This window comes from Dendrobium catenatum, unplaced genomic scaffold (genome assembly GCF_001605985.2).
Source record: "Dendrobium catenatum unplaced genomic scaffold, ASM160598v2 fragScaff_scaffold_537, whole genome shotgun sequence".
NCBI lineage: Eukaryota > Viridiplantae > Streptophyta > Magnoliopsida > Asparagales > Orchidaceae > Dendrobium > Dendrobium catenatum.
Window position 1 is genome coordinate 398139 of NW_021318999.1, and position 15772 is coordinate 413910.

Sequence of the window (15772 nt, forward strand, 5' to 3'; positions counted from 1 at the left end):
ATTTGGTTGGAAAATTTTTAACAAACTTCAAGAGAGGGAAAAACAAACATCTAAAAAACGCATAACTGAGCAAGTACCAGAAATTGTGAAGACAGGGAGAAACGCTAACAACATCATGCCATATGTTCAGGCATATGCTGCATTTTGCATGCTCAGCATCTAATGAGATCTAACAAAATCAATCACATGAAGGCAGATCAATATGAACATTCAGGAATAGTAATAAGGCCCAGATCATGGCAATGTTAATAGAAACAACCTTTAAACCCTTGGCTTCTTGGCAGAAGGCATGTCCTTCTTGAAAGACATAACTCATGTATCCTGAAAAATGGAAGAAAAGTATGTTAATCTTCCATATAAAATTTCATTTTAAAGCAAACAACATTACTCCAACTCTGAGTAATGATCTGCGCAGACGCATAGTAAAGTCAACACTTCTACAGAAGCATAAGAAATTCACCCTGCAGCAACTTGCCTATTGATCCGGCACAAAAAAAAATTTATTTAGTTTTAATAATTGGAAGGTTAAGTTAACAAATTAAATAAAAGCAGAAGGTAATTTTTTTGGCCCACTATAAAACCTTTTTTAGCCGGTCACCATTATTTAAATTAAACTCAATTGCCAACAAAACAGCTGATGGAAATCATTTTATAATTTTGTAATTTGTAATATAACAAAATTTAGAAGATCTGACCAAAGTATATTATCATACATAAATGATTTCAGAACGTTTCATATAATAAATAAATTAATATTACCAATTCCACACTTATTAGTATTGATAAATAAACTACCTCCTTATAAGAAAATTTTAGGCATTTGAATTAAAATAAAAAATAAAACAATATGGTTAACAGAAAATATAATTACTCAACAATCAATAGGCTACACATTTCAAAATTCAATATCCTCAAAAATTGACTGAAAGAAGAAACCAAGCCAGTATCCTCCTCGCGTGGGCTATGAAAGATGGACAAGCTATGATACTCATGCAGGCTGATTTTTTCCTCTAGTAGTACCATTCAACGCAGCTCCCACTTCTCTTCCCCACCACCAACAAACCCTCTTCCTCCTTTGTTAATGTCCCCAGCAACCCGACAATCCCTATATCAATAATTAGTGAAGCTCAATCCAAATTCAAAGAACTGAGTTTGAGAACGGCCTAGCTTAGATTTGCCGACCTCTCTCATATTGTTAATAAATAAGAAGAATCTCTCTCATGTGTTAATAAACAAGACGAATAAGACATGAAAGAGAGAAATATGGAAAAATCAAATAAAATTTCAGCAAATAGATTTGAAATATTAAAAACAATTATTGAGGAAATGGTTTCGAGAGTGATAAATGGGTTTTATAATAAAATAAAATAAAAACAAGTTCCAATGCTTTTATAGTAAGGACGGGCCGTATATCTAGTACACGTACACTGATGTAGAATTTATGGTGGACACTATTATGCCCAAACCAGTCCAGGTGTATAAGAGGCGGACCAAGCTCTTGAATTACCGCCCATACATGGGTGGGGCCCACTCAGCAAATTAAATACGAAGGGAGGGGGGCGGCTAGGGCTTAGGAGGATTAATTGTTTGCTTTAAATAGGAGGAGAGGATTAGGGTTAGGGTTATGCAAATTATTGTGTTTGTTCTTCTTGTTCTTGGAGTTTGATGTTTTGGGCACTAGCGACAACTAGAGATTGGGAGAGATAGATCCGCCTCTCGAATTGAGGATCAATTGTATCTCACTATTTTCTTCCATTAGTTTGATTATTGCTTTTGTTTTTCTAGTTTTTCCATTGGTTTTGCGGTTCGTTCTCATTGTTTTTGTCAAGATCGTTAGGGTTTACTTGGGAACTCCCAGTATTTCCTAACAAATTGGTATCAGAGCAAATTTTGATACCATTTGTGGGCTTTTTCTATGAAAATCAGTGGCTGTTTTTTGGCCGGAAGACGGAATAATTGCTGTTTTTTGGCGTAAAATTCCAGATTTTTGAACATACAAAAATACAGGTGTTGATAGCAATTTTTATTGCCTCAGGTTACCTGACGTAGAGATACATCAGGTAGCCTATAATATATCGCCACGTGCTCTTACTCTTTACCGCGCGGCCCTACGACCCGACCCGGAACGAATATGCTCGGTATTTGCTCGGTATTGCTAGGTACTACTCGGTATTTGCGGCGTTTCGTCGCTTGAGTTCGGGACGGAGCTTCAGATGCGAGTCTCGCTAGGCAGCGTGAGAAGCGGTGGCGTCGAGGACAATGGAGGTATTTGCTCGATATTTTCATCAACAATTGAGGATTTGACAGATGAGGAATACCCTTTTGTATTTATGCTGGCTAGCGCGGGGTATTTGGTCACCTTGCTCGCCGACTGCGTCATCGCCGGAGTTGTTGCAAGGGGAAGAAGCATTCAGGATGTTGAAGGAGGTGAGATTCTCTGACTTTTTTTTTTTTTTTTTTTTTTCTCTGTCTATATTTAGGTTCTGTTTGGCTTCAAGAAATTTAAAGATAGGAGCATTCGGGATTTGAGTTGTTGCAGGCAAGGAGCATGCGGGATTTGAGGAGGCGGCGGTCCACACGAGCGTAGGGGGGGAGAGGAGTTTGGAGTTGGCATCGTTGATGAAAATACCGAGCAAATACCAAGCAGTACCTAGCAATACCGAGCAAATCCTGAGTAGTACCTAGCAATACCGAGCAAATACCGAGCAATACACGAACATAATAATCCCGGATTCGTTCCGGGTTGGGTTGTCGGGCCGCGCGGTAAAGAGTAAGAGCACATGGCGATATATTATAGGCTACCTGATGTATCTCTACGTCAGGTAACCTGAGGCAATAAAAATTCTGTTGATGGTGGCCAAGAAAGTGAATGCGTTGGAAGAACGCCTCAAAGGGGAGATGAGCCAAACGAACGCGATGGTGGAAAATCGAATTTCATCTATGGAAGACAAAGTATCCGATCTTCATGAGATGGTGAAGAATATATTAGAAAATCAAATTCAAATGACAGCATCGGAGACAAAGGAACCAGTGGGGAGAACTACGAATTCTGAATTTCATAGGAGGGAAAATGATGTGGAGATCATGAAGGAGAAAGGGCAAAGGTATGGAGAGAGGCATGGTTATGGGGGCATGAACCAAGGGGTGCTAGTTGGGAGAGAAAAGATAGGGATTATGGTAGGAAGGGTGCTGATTGTGAAGAAAGGAGGGGAGAAAGCGAATAGGGGTTTGGGTATGAGCGTGGAAGGGAAGATCGGGAGACTTGGGGAGAGCCAAAAACTTGGGAAAGGAGAAACTATGGAGGAATATAGAGAAACGGATGAGATACGAAGGTGCGGAAGCTGAATATACCTATTTTTGAAGGGGAGAATGTACACTGGTGGATTTATAAGGTGGAGAGGTATTTCACAGTCAATGGGTTGACGGATGAGGAAAAATTGACGGCAACGGGCTTATGTTTGGAGGGGAAGGCGTTGTCTTGGTACCAATGGAGAGACATGTGGAGGCCAATACGAAGTTGGAGTGAGTAGAGTTCAAGGCATTCTTATTGGAACGTTTCCGAACCGGGAAGGGAGGGGACTTCTATGAGCAGTTCTTTGCACTAGTGCAGGAAGAATCAATGGCAGATTATCGTGAGAGATTTGAGCACTTGGCCAATCAAGTGAAGAGACTATCAAAGACTGCTTTGGAGGGTAATTGCATAAAGCCTAAATTCTATAGTCAAGTAGGAGAACACTAGGCATTCAACGGGACACTTTCTTTCAATAAAACATAAGCCAACAATAACTGAATGAAACTTAATAGTAAACAGATATAGGTAAATGATTAGGAAACCTTGCAAGAAATAAACTAAAACATAAAATAAATTACCTTCAGAACAACCTAGAAAGGTCACCTCAAATGCAAATCTGAAAATTAGAGAAGGGTGCGGGTGCTCAAAAGAAAAATCAAGCTAGTGGTTCGCCACAGAAATTTCGATCATGCTCAAGTCAACACTCCTCCGAAAAATACCAACAAATGGGCTCACCAACACCTTTCACTCACAATATTTGGATAAGAAAGATACAAGTGGAAGGAAAACTGTGGAGAGAAAAAATAGATAGAAGGCTGGGAAGTGGAAATAGGTATAGGAAAAAGATGCTCTCAAGCTAGGAAAAAAACCCTCAAGTTTGGTTTAGATCTCAGCCAACAACAACCCTTTTTTCAATAGCAAATCAATTATATTTATAGGAGATAAAAGTTAAAATGCCTACATAAATGTGCCACCCTAAGTAGCCAATAAAAGCCACTTTTTGAGAAGATAAAACACTAGACTTAGGAATCAACAAAGAGGGAAGGTGAACGACCAGCAGCATAAGCCCAAGGAAAATTGAAATTGCATGGAAAACTAGCAGCAGGAATTCCAAGTATAGGGAAAATTGAAATCTGCATGGAAAACCATGCAACATTGAATCCAAATTATGCATGGGGAACACACAACAACCAGCCAACATGGGAAGACATGGCTCAAGCCAATTAAGGAAAAATAACAGCCCAAGATTAAATGACCAATTAGCCATCAAGGAAGCAAGTAAACAAATTCAACATGACCGGAAAGCCAAAGGAGAGAAAATACCTAAGAGCACCAAATCCAAGTTTGATCATGAGTTGACCATCATATCGCACATTAAAAAAAACATCGTCCAAAATTACATAACATCCAAAACATAAGAAATAAAATACAAAATATAAAATGATAATCCTTGATTGCATCAATTCTCCTCTTGTGGAAGAATCTCATCTGCTGATGAGAATATCTCAGTAACACGCTGATAAATATCAGGATGACGAATCCGTAACTCCTCTGCTTCAATCCACGAGTAGTCAGCCAAGGGACGCCCACTCCATTTAACTAAGAACTGTCGGTGCGTTCCATACCAGACAAGGTATTACGGATGTCCAAAACATCATCAATACGATCATCTTTTGTTTGAGCTGGAATGGTGAGGGGAAAGGTCTCTATGTCTACTGAATTAGTTGGTTATCCTTCATATGTAGTAAAATCGACAACATTAAACACAGGTGAAGTTCCGAGGTGGAAGATCCATCAGATAAGCATTTGTTCCCAATCTTCATAGTATTCGGAAATGACCAAATTTCTTTCGACTTAGTTTGTCAAATGTACCAATGGGAAAGCTTTGTCGTCGAAAGTAAGCCATAACCAAAACTCCCTCTTGAAAATAACACACTCTCCTATGTATGTCAGCAACTATTTTGTATTTAGCATTTGTCATACGAAGTTTCTCTAGGACCTGACATTAGATCGATTGAATATGATCAATAATTTCTATTAGGGCTGCAAGTGAACCAAACGTTCGACGAGCTACTCGTTGTTTGGTTCCATTAAAGCTCGTTCGTGATCGTTTAATTAACTAAACAAACAAACTTGAACAATATTTTAAATACTTGATTCTTAAATAAACAAGCTTGAAACTAATGCGTTTGGCTCATTTATGTTCGCGAACAACATCATTTGAAGTTCGTGAACAAACTCGATAAGAAACTCGATTCGTGTTCGATAGTGAACTTGTGAATAAGCTTGATAAAAATAATTAATATTTGATTATAGAATTAATAAATATAAATAATATAAATAAAGCTCGACATTAAGTTCACGAACATGCTCGAAGTAATCGTTTGTTAGGAAGCTCGATAAAGCTCGTTTGCTAAGTTAATGAACATCTAAAAGTAGAGCTCGTTTATAGCTCGTTCATGTTTGTTTGTTTAAAGCTCGATAAGCAATAAACGAACGAACATGAACTGAACGTGAACCGAACATGAACACTCATTAATTTAAATGAACCAAACATGAACACAAACATTAAAACTCAAACAAACATGAACCAAACTTGAACAACCTGATATTAAATGAACACAAACATGAACACTCACATGCTCGGCTCGGCTCGGTTCGTTTGCAACCCTAATTTCTATAGCTTCGGCACTAATTCTACTAGGCATGGGTATTGAAGTTCGGTCTAAGATGTGGGAATAGGTTGGCCATAAATAATTTTAAATGGGGTTCTTCCAGTAAATCGGTTAAGGGAATTGTTATAAGCAAATTCATCTTACATAAAATTAAATCCCATTGAGAAGGTCTTTCTCCAACAAGACACCTAAGCAAATTTCCTAAACTTTTGTTTATTACTTCAGTTTGTCCATCTGTTTGTAGATGATATGCACTATGGAATTGGAGAGTAGTCTAACCAAAGTGTTCTCCAAAAATGACTTAAGAATCTAGCATCCCTATCATAGGTAAAAGTTCTAGATATATCATGTAGTCTTACAATTTCTTTAAAAAATAAATCAACGGCATGAGATGCATCAGATGTTTTCTTACAATGGATGAAATGTGTCATTTTGCTAAAACAGTCAACAATAACAATACAAAATCTTAGACCCAAATGCACATATAGGTGATTTTACCTTAGCGTCCTTATTAATAGTAGTATTACTACCCTTGGATATAGTAATTACAATAGACTGAACTTGATAACTTTGATAAAATGACGCATTCCATTAAAATACAATAATCCTTTTGGACATAAAAAAATAAAATTTGCTCAAAATATAATGCAAGTTGAAAAAACATGGATAAGTAATATAATGTGATGGGTGTCATCTCTCTCTTAATATCAAGTCTCCAACTATAACAAAATCTACAAAGTGTGATTTTAGGATCTTCAATGATCTCAAAACACAATAACATTTCTTTAAATTTGTTCATGGATTCAATAACAATTTTAATACCTTGTTTAAATGAATTAACTCCATCACGCAAACAATCACAATCGGATAAAGGAAAATATTTTTCTTTTAAAAATACAATATCAACACATTTTATGGTAGGTTCCCTTCCAAACTTTTCCTTTTGTCTATCCATGCTCATCTAATAAATTTAAGCATGCCCAGCCAATTTCATTTTTACAAATCTTAGTTATAATTAAAAAAATAATGTTTGTCAATCAGAGAAGTTATCTAAATCTAGTACACAGTCAATAAAATTTTTTAAGTTCAATTTTACCATATAATTAGAAACTTCAACTCTAGCTTTTGTAATGTCAACAATTATATTAAAATTTTGAGATCTATGATTTTTAAAGCACTATTATTAAGTATCATGAAATGTTTATTAATATGCTCGTCTCCTATCAAAATTGGCATTCAAATGAATTGGTTTGTTATCATGATTGGAATTTACTTCAAGTTCAAGTACATTAATTTAATTAGTTTCCAATACATTAATTCATGTTTAAACCATTTTATATCATCGCAGTAGATTTTGTTTGTTCAACTAGTCAATCAATTGATTTTGCAACATAGTTAAATTTCTCTCTTTCGTTGATCTATTGAGTTACTCTGAAAGTGAGCCCCGCTCCTAAGTGACCTGTTGACACAACTTAAAGTTTTGATACAAAACAACTAAAGGCTAGGATTTCTTAATGCATATTTTATGATTTCTAAATGAAAACATGCAAGGGAATTTGAGGATTCATAGATTAAAACTAAGAAATAATTCAATAGCACGCTTTCTTTGAATGTAAAGAGAAAATTTAAGAATTATAACTCAAATGGTAATGAAATGATCGATTTCAAACCCCATAAAATAAGTTAGTAATTATGATTTAATTTCCACAAATAGAACTTCAATTATACCAAAATTGGAAAAATAATAATAATAACAATAGATGTATAAAAAATAATAATGAACAAAAACACTATAATAAGAAAAGATAAATCTCTTGTGGATATAAATACACAACTTCCCTCACTAATAATACTTGAACCGCACTCCAATGACCATATATTTTGCAAAACCATTGAGAAATACGAGGGCAAAGACAAAAAAATATAATAGAAATTGATGAAGATCATTAATAACTCGATGACAAAAGGGTTTCTTGAAGTTGGAAGGGCAAAAACTAACCGGAAAGACAAGGATTAAAATGAAGAGGCATATGAGAGAGAGAGAACAAAAAAAGAACAAAGATATTATTTTGCAAATGTACATGGTGTTACTGGTGTATTGTTGCAAATTCACAAATCACTCTTGCAAGAAAGGGAAACGATGAGTGAATAGGAGGATTTAAGTATTCAATATACACCATGTATAATATATATTATATGTAATGAGGATTATCACCTAAACACACAATAAAAATTAGTTGTTAATTAGCTCACCAATTAGTTGAAAGCTGCCAGCATAGACTTCTCTTATTACTAAAGTTCCAAATGATACTGTGATAAGTTAAAATTAGACATTCCATCAACCAGTGCTACAGTATAAAATAAAAGGAACTGCTTTTTCCTAGTAAATAAAAAATAAATTACATAAAATAACAGCTAATGGGGACATCTATAACAATACTAAAAAGAAAATGTAATAAGGAATCATTTTCAAAGCATACTGATAAGAATGGCATAAAAACACATACATGAGGTGCCCATGAGATAAGAGCATCAAAATATCAACCAATAATTTAACTTAACAGAAGAATTGTAAAATAAGTTACCGACCGTCTCTATTAGGTCCCGCAACGATTTCACTTCCGTTTTTCAAAGCCACCAAGTCTTCTTGTACAAGATTTCCATCAACTAAGATTGCTGTTGAGCTTCATCGAGACATTTACATAAGATAAAGAGATAAGAGTTACTATCAATTACCAATTGCATGAAGGTAATGCCAATAATGCACAGAACACTTAATCCAAGGTGCCTATTTGTAACATCAGCACGTGAATACATGCAGAGGAAACCTCTTCAAAGAAGTGAGAAATGCACAAAGGACTAACCTCAGGTTTTTAATTACCGCGGAACCATTTCCATCGCGTACAATGGCGCACCACTCAAGAGCATCTAGCGATGAATCCGTAACTTGAGAGCATATAACCTCTTCTGCTGACATGATTTTAATTTCTTGATACCTGACATCCCTTGGCACTACATCATCAAAGTAAAATCTTCAAATTAAAAAAATCATGATGGAGAACTACCTTCTTTCCAATTTCTGCAGCTCGCATGACTACCAGTCGCTTTCTGGCGATGGTAGTCAACAGATAGGTTGTCGGCCCTTTCCCGAATTAGAACTCCAGCACGTGAAGGATAACTCGAAGGATAAAGGAAGAAGATAAAGTGATTAAAATATACCTAATTTGGCCCATGGCCGGTCCACTTCCTTCGATCCAGAGCATTGTCCGGCCTCCATTTTCTTTCCAACGAGAAGGGATTGAGGATGCTCTCCGTGTCCTCGAGCGCACAACTCTGTTTATTGAACGCCACTAATATTACGAAATTCGTCCTTCTGCAACAAGATTCTTGAAATCTTCAACGAGAAGCCTGGAGCGGCCCCTCTTCCAAACTCTTTCGATCTTTTTCTCATTTTTATCTATTTCTATCATTAGCATTGGACACTCATGCAACCCATTTCGAATTAAAAGCTTTTGAAATTAAGATTTTGCATCTATAATATAAGGGAGTTTATGTGATAAATTAAAAATATACACTTTTATAAAAAATTTTAACTATATATGACTTATAATATATGCAAATAAAAAATATTGTATTATTTATATTATTAGAAAAATATATCTAAAAATTCATTTGAAGCAAACCCATTTCCAATAAAAATTAGTCTCTTATGTTCTCGTCAGGGGTGCAACGAGTCAAGTCGACTCGCAAGCCAGCTTTAGCTCGGCTCATTAACAAGCTTATGAGTCAAGCTTAATGAGTTTCGAGCTCAAGCTCTAACTCGGCAAAATTTAGAGCTCGTTAGATTATCGAGCTCTAGTTCAATCCTAATGAAGCTCAACTCAATTACTTGTTGAGCGGGATCGCGGGAGGGGCTTGGACTCGGACGCGAATGCAAAGTGAAATGGTGGGGCGAACTCGGGCTTGGATGTGGAAGGCAGGCTTGAACATGGAACGAGGGTTGGATGTGGAATCGAGAGCGAGCTCAAACGCCGAATCGAGCCGCTCGGTGAGCTCATTTTCAGTGGCACAAGTGAAGCTCGAGCTCGTCTTTTAAGCTCAATTGGAGTTCGAGCTCGGAATTTGACTGGCGAGAGGACTCACTACTAAAAAGAAATAGCAAGAACTAAAAAGCCTGATGCAAATAATGGCCAACAACATAACTATAGAAAGCATATATCTCCTTCCAAACTCTTACCTTCTTTTCCTTTTAATATGAGATTCAAGCTCTGGTTTCAAACGCCTTCACTATTTTACATTTTGGTATCAGAGCCACCTTCCGAATCTTGCACTGGGTTCCGATCAGGTTCTTCCCCAACTCCATTTTCTTCTTCTTCTTCATCCGCCTGGAAGAAACTCCTCACCGGAGAAACGCCTGGAAGAAGAAATTCTTGTAGCCAAGGAGATCCGATCATGGTGAAGCAAGAATCAATGGAAGTGCAACAATTCGTGTAGAGAAAGGATCGCTGGAGGCGTGAGGTTGGCGAAGAGCAGGGCACGCGCAAGAAGATCGTGCTGGGATGTGTGAGCCAAAGGAGCTCACGGGACAGCAGGCACGCGGTGGGGCAGCACACGGAGGCCGGCCGGAGGCGAACGTGGTGCTAGAAGGCGGCGTGGGGAGTGCAAGGGCGCTGGAACAGCGTTCTGGAACGGCTGGGCGCGGAGAACGCACGGGAGGAGGCTGCTCGGGAGTTCACCGGAGGGGAGCTGTGGTTGAGTTAATAGTTTTTTGAACCGTTAAGCCGCACCGAAGCACGCCGAGAGAATCAGGAAGTGGTGAGGAGAAATTCGCACAGAGGATTTCAAGAACTTGATTTCTTCATCATGTTGATGCAAAGGCTCGAGATCGACAAGTTCAAGGGGGAGAATGATTTCAGTCTTTGGAGGATCAAGATGAAGGCGCTTTTGGTTCATCAAGGCCTTTCCGATGCAATCTTTGAAGAAAATCTCGCAGCAATCACCGGCAGAGCCAAGGCTAGAGAAATTCAATTGAAAGCGCACAGTATCATCCTTCTCTCTATCGGAAACGAAGTGTTAAGAGAGGTTGCTGAAGAAGACACGGCATTGAAGGTATGGAGGAAGATTGAATCAATTTATATGAAAAAGTCTCTTACAAATCGATTGTTGTTGAAGAAACAATTGTATATGCTCCAAATGGAAGAAAACCAAGAACTCATAAAGCATTTAAACGATTTCAATAAATTGATTCTTGACCTCAGGAATGTGGATGTGAAAATTGACGAAGAAGATCAAGGGATTATACTCCTCAGCTCTCTACCGAAGACGTATGAAAACATAGTTGACACTATGTTGTATGGTAAGCAAACTTTGACATTAACGGAGGTTAAGTCCGTTTTAATGTCAAAAGATGTTCGAAGGAAATCTGATCAAAAGGAAGACAAGAATGGCAATATTCTGATCGCTAGAGGAAGATCAGAATCACGTAGATTCAATACCAACAGGAAGTGCTATCATTGTAATAAAGAATGGCATATTAAGAGGTTTTGTCCAAATTATTCTCAAGGGATTGAACCAGAAGTTAGCTTGGCCATAGCCGCAGATTTGGGAGACAGTTGGACAGATTCTGATGTTTTGTAAAATCTGAATTAGGGGGGTGATTGTTAGGATTTATTCCAGATTTTATTAGGATTGTTTCTTTTGCTTTCTTTAGTTTCTTTAGTTTGTGTGTGTGGCTTTCCTTATAGCCTATTTTGGTTTTAAATAAGTGCCTTGGGGTTGTAATAGGTATGCCATATTAAGAAATAGCTTTTGCTCTTTTCTGAAAAGTTTTTTTCCAGATTTTCTTTTCTCCAAGAAGCCGAACAAGGCTTCTTCTTCAAGCTCTGGTTTCAAACTCCTTCACTATTTTACAGAACTTTTGGAAGACTCACCGAGTCCTCATCCAATCTTGAAGAAAGCTATCCAACGACTGTAAGAAATCCCAGGCCCGTTATTGCACTTACTGGAACCTCTTGTTCCTCCCATAATCCATTGTATTGTTCAACCAAAATTGAAGTACTTCAGAGTCTTGGGTTTACCGACTCCAGTTGATGCCACACCACCGAATTTTGCTCTTATTGAAAACCCACCATGTTCTCCTGGCATAGTTCAGAAACCAGCAGCCTTTCTGCTACAAATATGCCTTCACTAGACACATAAATGACATCATTAGGCGAAGAAACTTGCATCCTAAAAGCTGCTATTAGTATGACAAGACTTTGAACTTCCAATGAATCCAATTGATTCAAATCAGAATATGGGCCACTCCAATCTTCACTCCATTGATAATGCCACAACTTTGCACATTTAGCATTACAATATTGGGTCAACACACAACATCCTCGGTCGATCCAAACAAAGCCAACTCAGTAGCAGCATTAACTCTGGCATTCAGTTAAAATTAAATCTGCTTGACACATCATATAGTCCAAACTCTTAAACATTGTCACAACCTAATCTGATCAGGACATATTCTATCGTGTTGAACTGTGACACATCACCCCCTGCTTCTTTAATAATTTTAACATGACTACCTTTGATTGGGGGCTTAACAACTGTCTATGCTCTGAACAAAAGAAATATCAATTCTCCTCCTATGTACTCTTTCTATTGTGAGTTTGGAGAAACTCCTTTTCATTTGTTTTTTTAGTGTCATCACTTTTTTTACAACATTCCTTGATTTCTTCCTAAGGTCTCTAATCTTCGCTTGAGGCCTACCATTTTGCAATTATTCTCTTACATTTCATTTTTGAATAATTTTAGAAAAGATGCTAAGAATTACTTGTACTTGGTTACTACTTGTTTTTTTTTTAAAGAAACTCTATGAGATTTGGTGTGGTTACTGATAGTCCTTCTATAACATGCTCTAAGATTAAGAAAGCTCTTTTCCTCAAAACTGTTGAGAAATATTGGGCTCATTAAATAGCTTATTCCTTAACTCTATTTTGTGGGTTTTTTTTTGCTATGATTTTCTGATTTATTTGGTCATACTTGTTCGAGGCCTGGTGCTCCCCTTCATCTTTCGCACCTTCACTATTTTTTGAAGTTATTATTGGAGGCTTTTTTGGAACAATGTTGCTTCATTATGATATTACCCTTCAATGCTACTAACAAGAGTTTTTGATAGATTATAATGAATACTATTCACCACATTTATATCCCTTTGGATGGTCCTTGTGACTAGGGGATTGTTGATCAGTATAAGTTCATGCTCTCATAATCAATGACAGGGTCTTGATCACCTTGTTTTATAATGAGTCCATATTTTATTTGTTTTTTACTTATTTGATTTTTTCCATCAGTGAGCATCGCTATATTTTTTATTTGCAACTCATCTCGTAAGCTTTAGCTATCCTTAATTGTATTTTACTCTATAGCATTAATGTAATTATTTTTGGACAGTTAATTGAAATTAGGCTCTACTATATATATAGCCCAAATCACTCGCCAATATAGGAAGATCGATATACGATTGCCACCGTCTGGTCCTCAGTCAGTCCATGGAAAACCTTACTCAAGAAGACCCCCTCTCTCCGTTCGTTCGCTTCTCATCACCCGGCGACCTTGCCCCGGACCTGCCGTCCCTCCTCGACCTTGCTGCTCGCGGCCAATGGCGATCCGTACTTGATAAAGTCTCCCGCGCCCGCACCACTTCTGTCCTCTCCAAGCCCCACGACCACCTCGTCTACCTCTCCTTTAATGCCCTAGCCCTCCACAAGCTCCGCCGGTTTGCCGATGCCTCCCTTGAGATCGACTCCCTCTCCCCCACTGAGAACAACCCCGAAGACCCTTTCGACCACCCGCGCTTCCTATATGACTCTTACCCCGAAACCTACCCTTCCTTCCGCGGCTCCATGCTCCCCTTTTCTATCCGCCTTCTCTACGCTGATCTCCCTCAGCGCATCGGCAACCGCTCCGAGACCCTTGACCGCCTCTACTCCCTCCTCGCTTTCACTCGAGCCCGATCCGGCGACAGCTGGCGCCGCCGCGAGGCCTTCGTCCTTGGCTCCCTCGCTTGTAACCATTTCATCAACCGGGAATTTGACGTGGCACTCGCTTTAATCCGCGAGCTCCTCGTCGCGAATCCCTCCGATCCGTTTCTTCTATCGCGGCTCGGCTATGTTCAGCTTCAGATTGGGGACTTGGACGGTTCGAAGGAGTCTTTTGCACAGGTGGAAGCGATGAAGTTGAACGGAGCGGAGTTCCATAATTTGGTGGGGAGGAATAAAGCGTTGGGTTATGTAGTCTCGAAAGATTATGTTTCGGCTGTGAGGGAGTACGAGGAGTGCATTGAGAGGGACCCGAGTGATGTGGTGGCGGCGAACAATAAGGCTCTGTGCTTGATGTATTCCAGGGATTTGTCGGACTCTATTAAGCAACTGGAGGGGACATTGGAGAGGGTGCCAACTGCGGCGTTAAATGAGACACTGGTGGTGAACCTGTGCAGCATGTATGAGCTGGCCTACGTTCAACATGGGGATATCAAGAAGAGTTTGAGCAATTGGATTGCTAAGGTTGCACCCGATGATTTCGATCCTTCCTGTACTCGCGTATGAACTAGGTATTCTTGTCTTTTTTTTCTTCTTTGGTGGTTTTCTCGATTGGCTTCATTTCAAGCTCAAAAGCAAGGTCGGTAGTTGTCTATGAAGATTATATCTGCTTGTGATTCAGGGATTTTAATGTAACGATCCTTGTTATTCTTTTTGTGGAAGCACAATTGGAACTCAATTATGAATTGAAGCGCAACGGATGAACAGTAAAGTTGCTTGAAATTTGATTTGTAAACTCCCAAGTGATCACAGACTAGTTTAAATCATACTCCAGGAAGAAAATAGGTGTGTGATGTATCAAAAAATTATATCATGCCGCTGTAATAGCTGAAGTTAGATACTTTTAGTTCCATGATAAGATTTTTTGGATAATTTTATTGAAAATTAAACGGGGTCACCTTACCAAATATTGTTTGGGAACCTCTGAGGCTTTATTTCCTGTGCAGGACTTCCATTTTGGTTGTAATTCCTATTTGTTTTGATCTTTACTTACACTTCTATTTGATAAATTGAAGTTCTTTTTTCTTGCGACCTCTGTGCTATCTAGCTGTAGCTTTATTGTATTCATTGCTTAGAGATTACTAGGTCAGTGACTATAATTGTGCAAGACTTAAATTGGAATATTTATTACATTTGCATGGGTTGATCCCATTGTCCAGGATGAGGAGTATGGATGATATTAACTGAATTGAAGTTTTGAATTGAGTACTGGTAGTGTACACTCATACATGCTACTGTAGAGTGTTTGACAAGTCAGATTAGAAGGACTCGGATCTTATGGGTAATAATAATTATTGCTCGACCGAGACAGCCACCTCGCCCTCATAGGTACTCATCAATTAGAGGAAGTAGCTTGTTGAAGTCGGATAAGTCAAAGAATAGTCGTTAATGAGAGGCATAAAAAACTCGTATGAACCTCAAGACTTCTCTACTAGGCGGAGCAAAACCTCCCGGATAAGAGGCATAAAAAACTCGTCACTCTCTACCATCGGTGTATCAATCATATCAGACACAGCCTCATATCCGTCAGGATTACACATGAATTTTATTTAAAGTAAATCTCATCGATCTATCCTCCTATACATGCTATCATTCATATAGCTAACATGAATCAATCAGTCATCTCTAACCAACCTTTCTTGCTTACATACACATGCATAACATATATATCACTATAATAATATATATATCATGTATATACCAATGTGCATGTCCTA

The 15772-nt window shown here is 38.3% G+C and overlaps 2 protein-coding genes across 7 annotated transcripts in view; one reads left to right on the forward strand and one right to left on the reverse strand.

Annotated features, from left to right (window-relative positions):
- The window catches only part of LOC110109426 (E3 ubiquitin-protein ligase CHFR), a 45623-nt gene extending 36163 nt beyond the window's left edge, over positions 1-9460 (reverse strand). For 5 of the 6 annotated variants that reach the window (XR_003700651.1, XM_028694671.1, XM_020840495.2 and 2 more), the window contains exons 1-5: positions 9187-9460; positions 8832-8979; positions 8557-8651; positions 260-321; positions 78-169 (exon numbers count right to left, since the gene is read on the reverse strand). Coding sequence is in view for 5 of the 6 variants with exons in the window: in XM_028694671.1 (XP_028550504.1) it covers positions 78-169; positions 260-321; positions 8557-8651; positions 8832-8979; positions 9187-9244 (455 nt within the window). In the remaining variant the exon portion in view is untranslated. Of the gene's footprint in view, positions 1-77; positions 170-259; positions 322-8556; positions 8652-8831; positions 8980-9032; positions 9163-9186 lie in introns of those variants that run through there. The other variant, XM_020840496.2, reaches the window with a different exon arrangement.
- A 4001-nt stretch (positions 9461-13461) lies between these two features.
- LOC110109398 (trafficking protein particle complex subunit 12) lies at positions 13462-15047 on the forward strand. The gene has a single exon (XM_020840460.2). It carries the CDS (start codon positions 13506-13508, stop codon positions 14559-14561), a length of 1056 nt encoding a protein of 351 aa, XP_020696119.1. The 5' UTR covers positions 13462-13505; the 3' UTR covers positions 14562-15047.
- Positions 15048-15772: the final 725 nt, after the last annotated feature.

What these genes read in the sequence shown, in the direction of transcription:
- LOC110109398 (XM_020840460.2), top strand. Translation starts at nt 13,506, where the DNA reads ATGGAAAACCTTACTCAAGAAGACCCCCTCTCTCCGTTCGTTCGCTTC.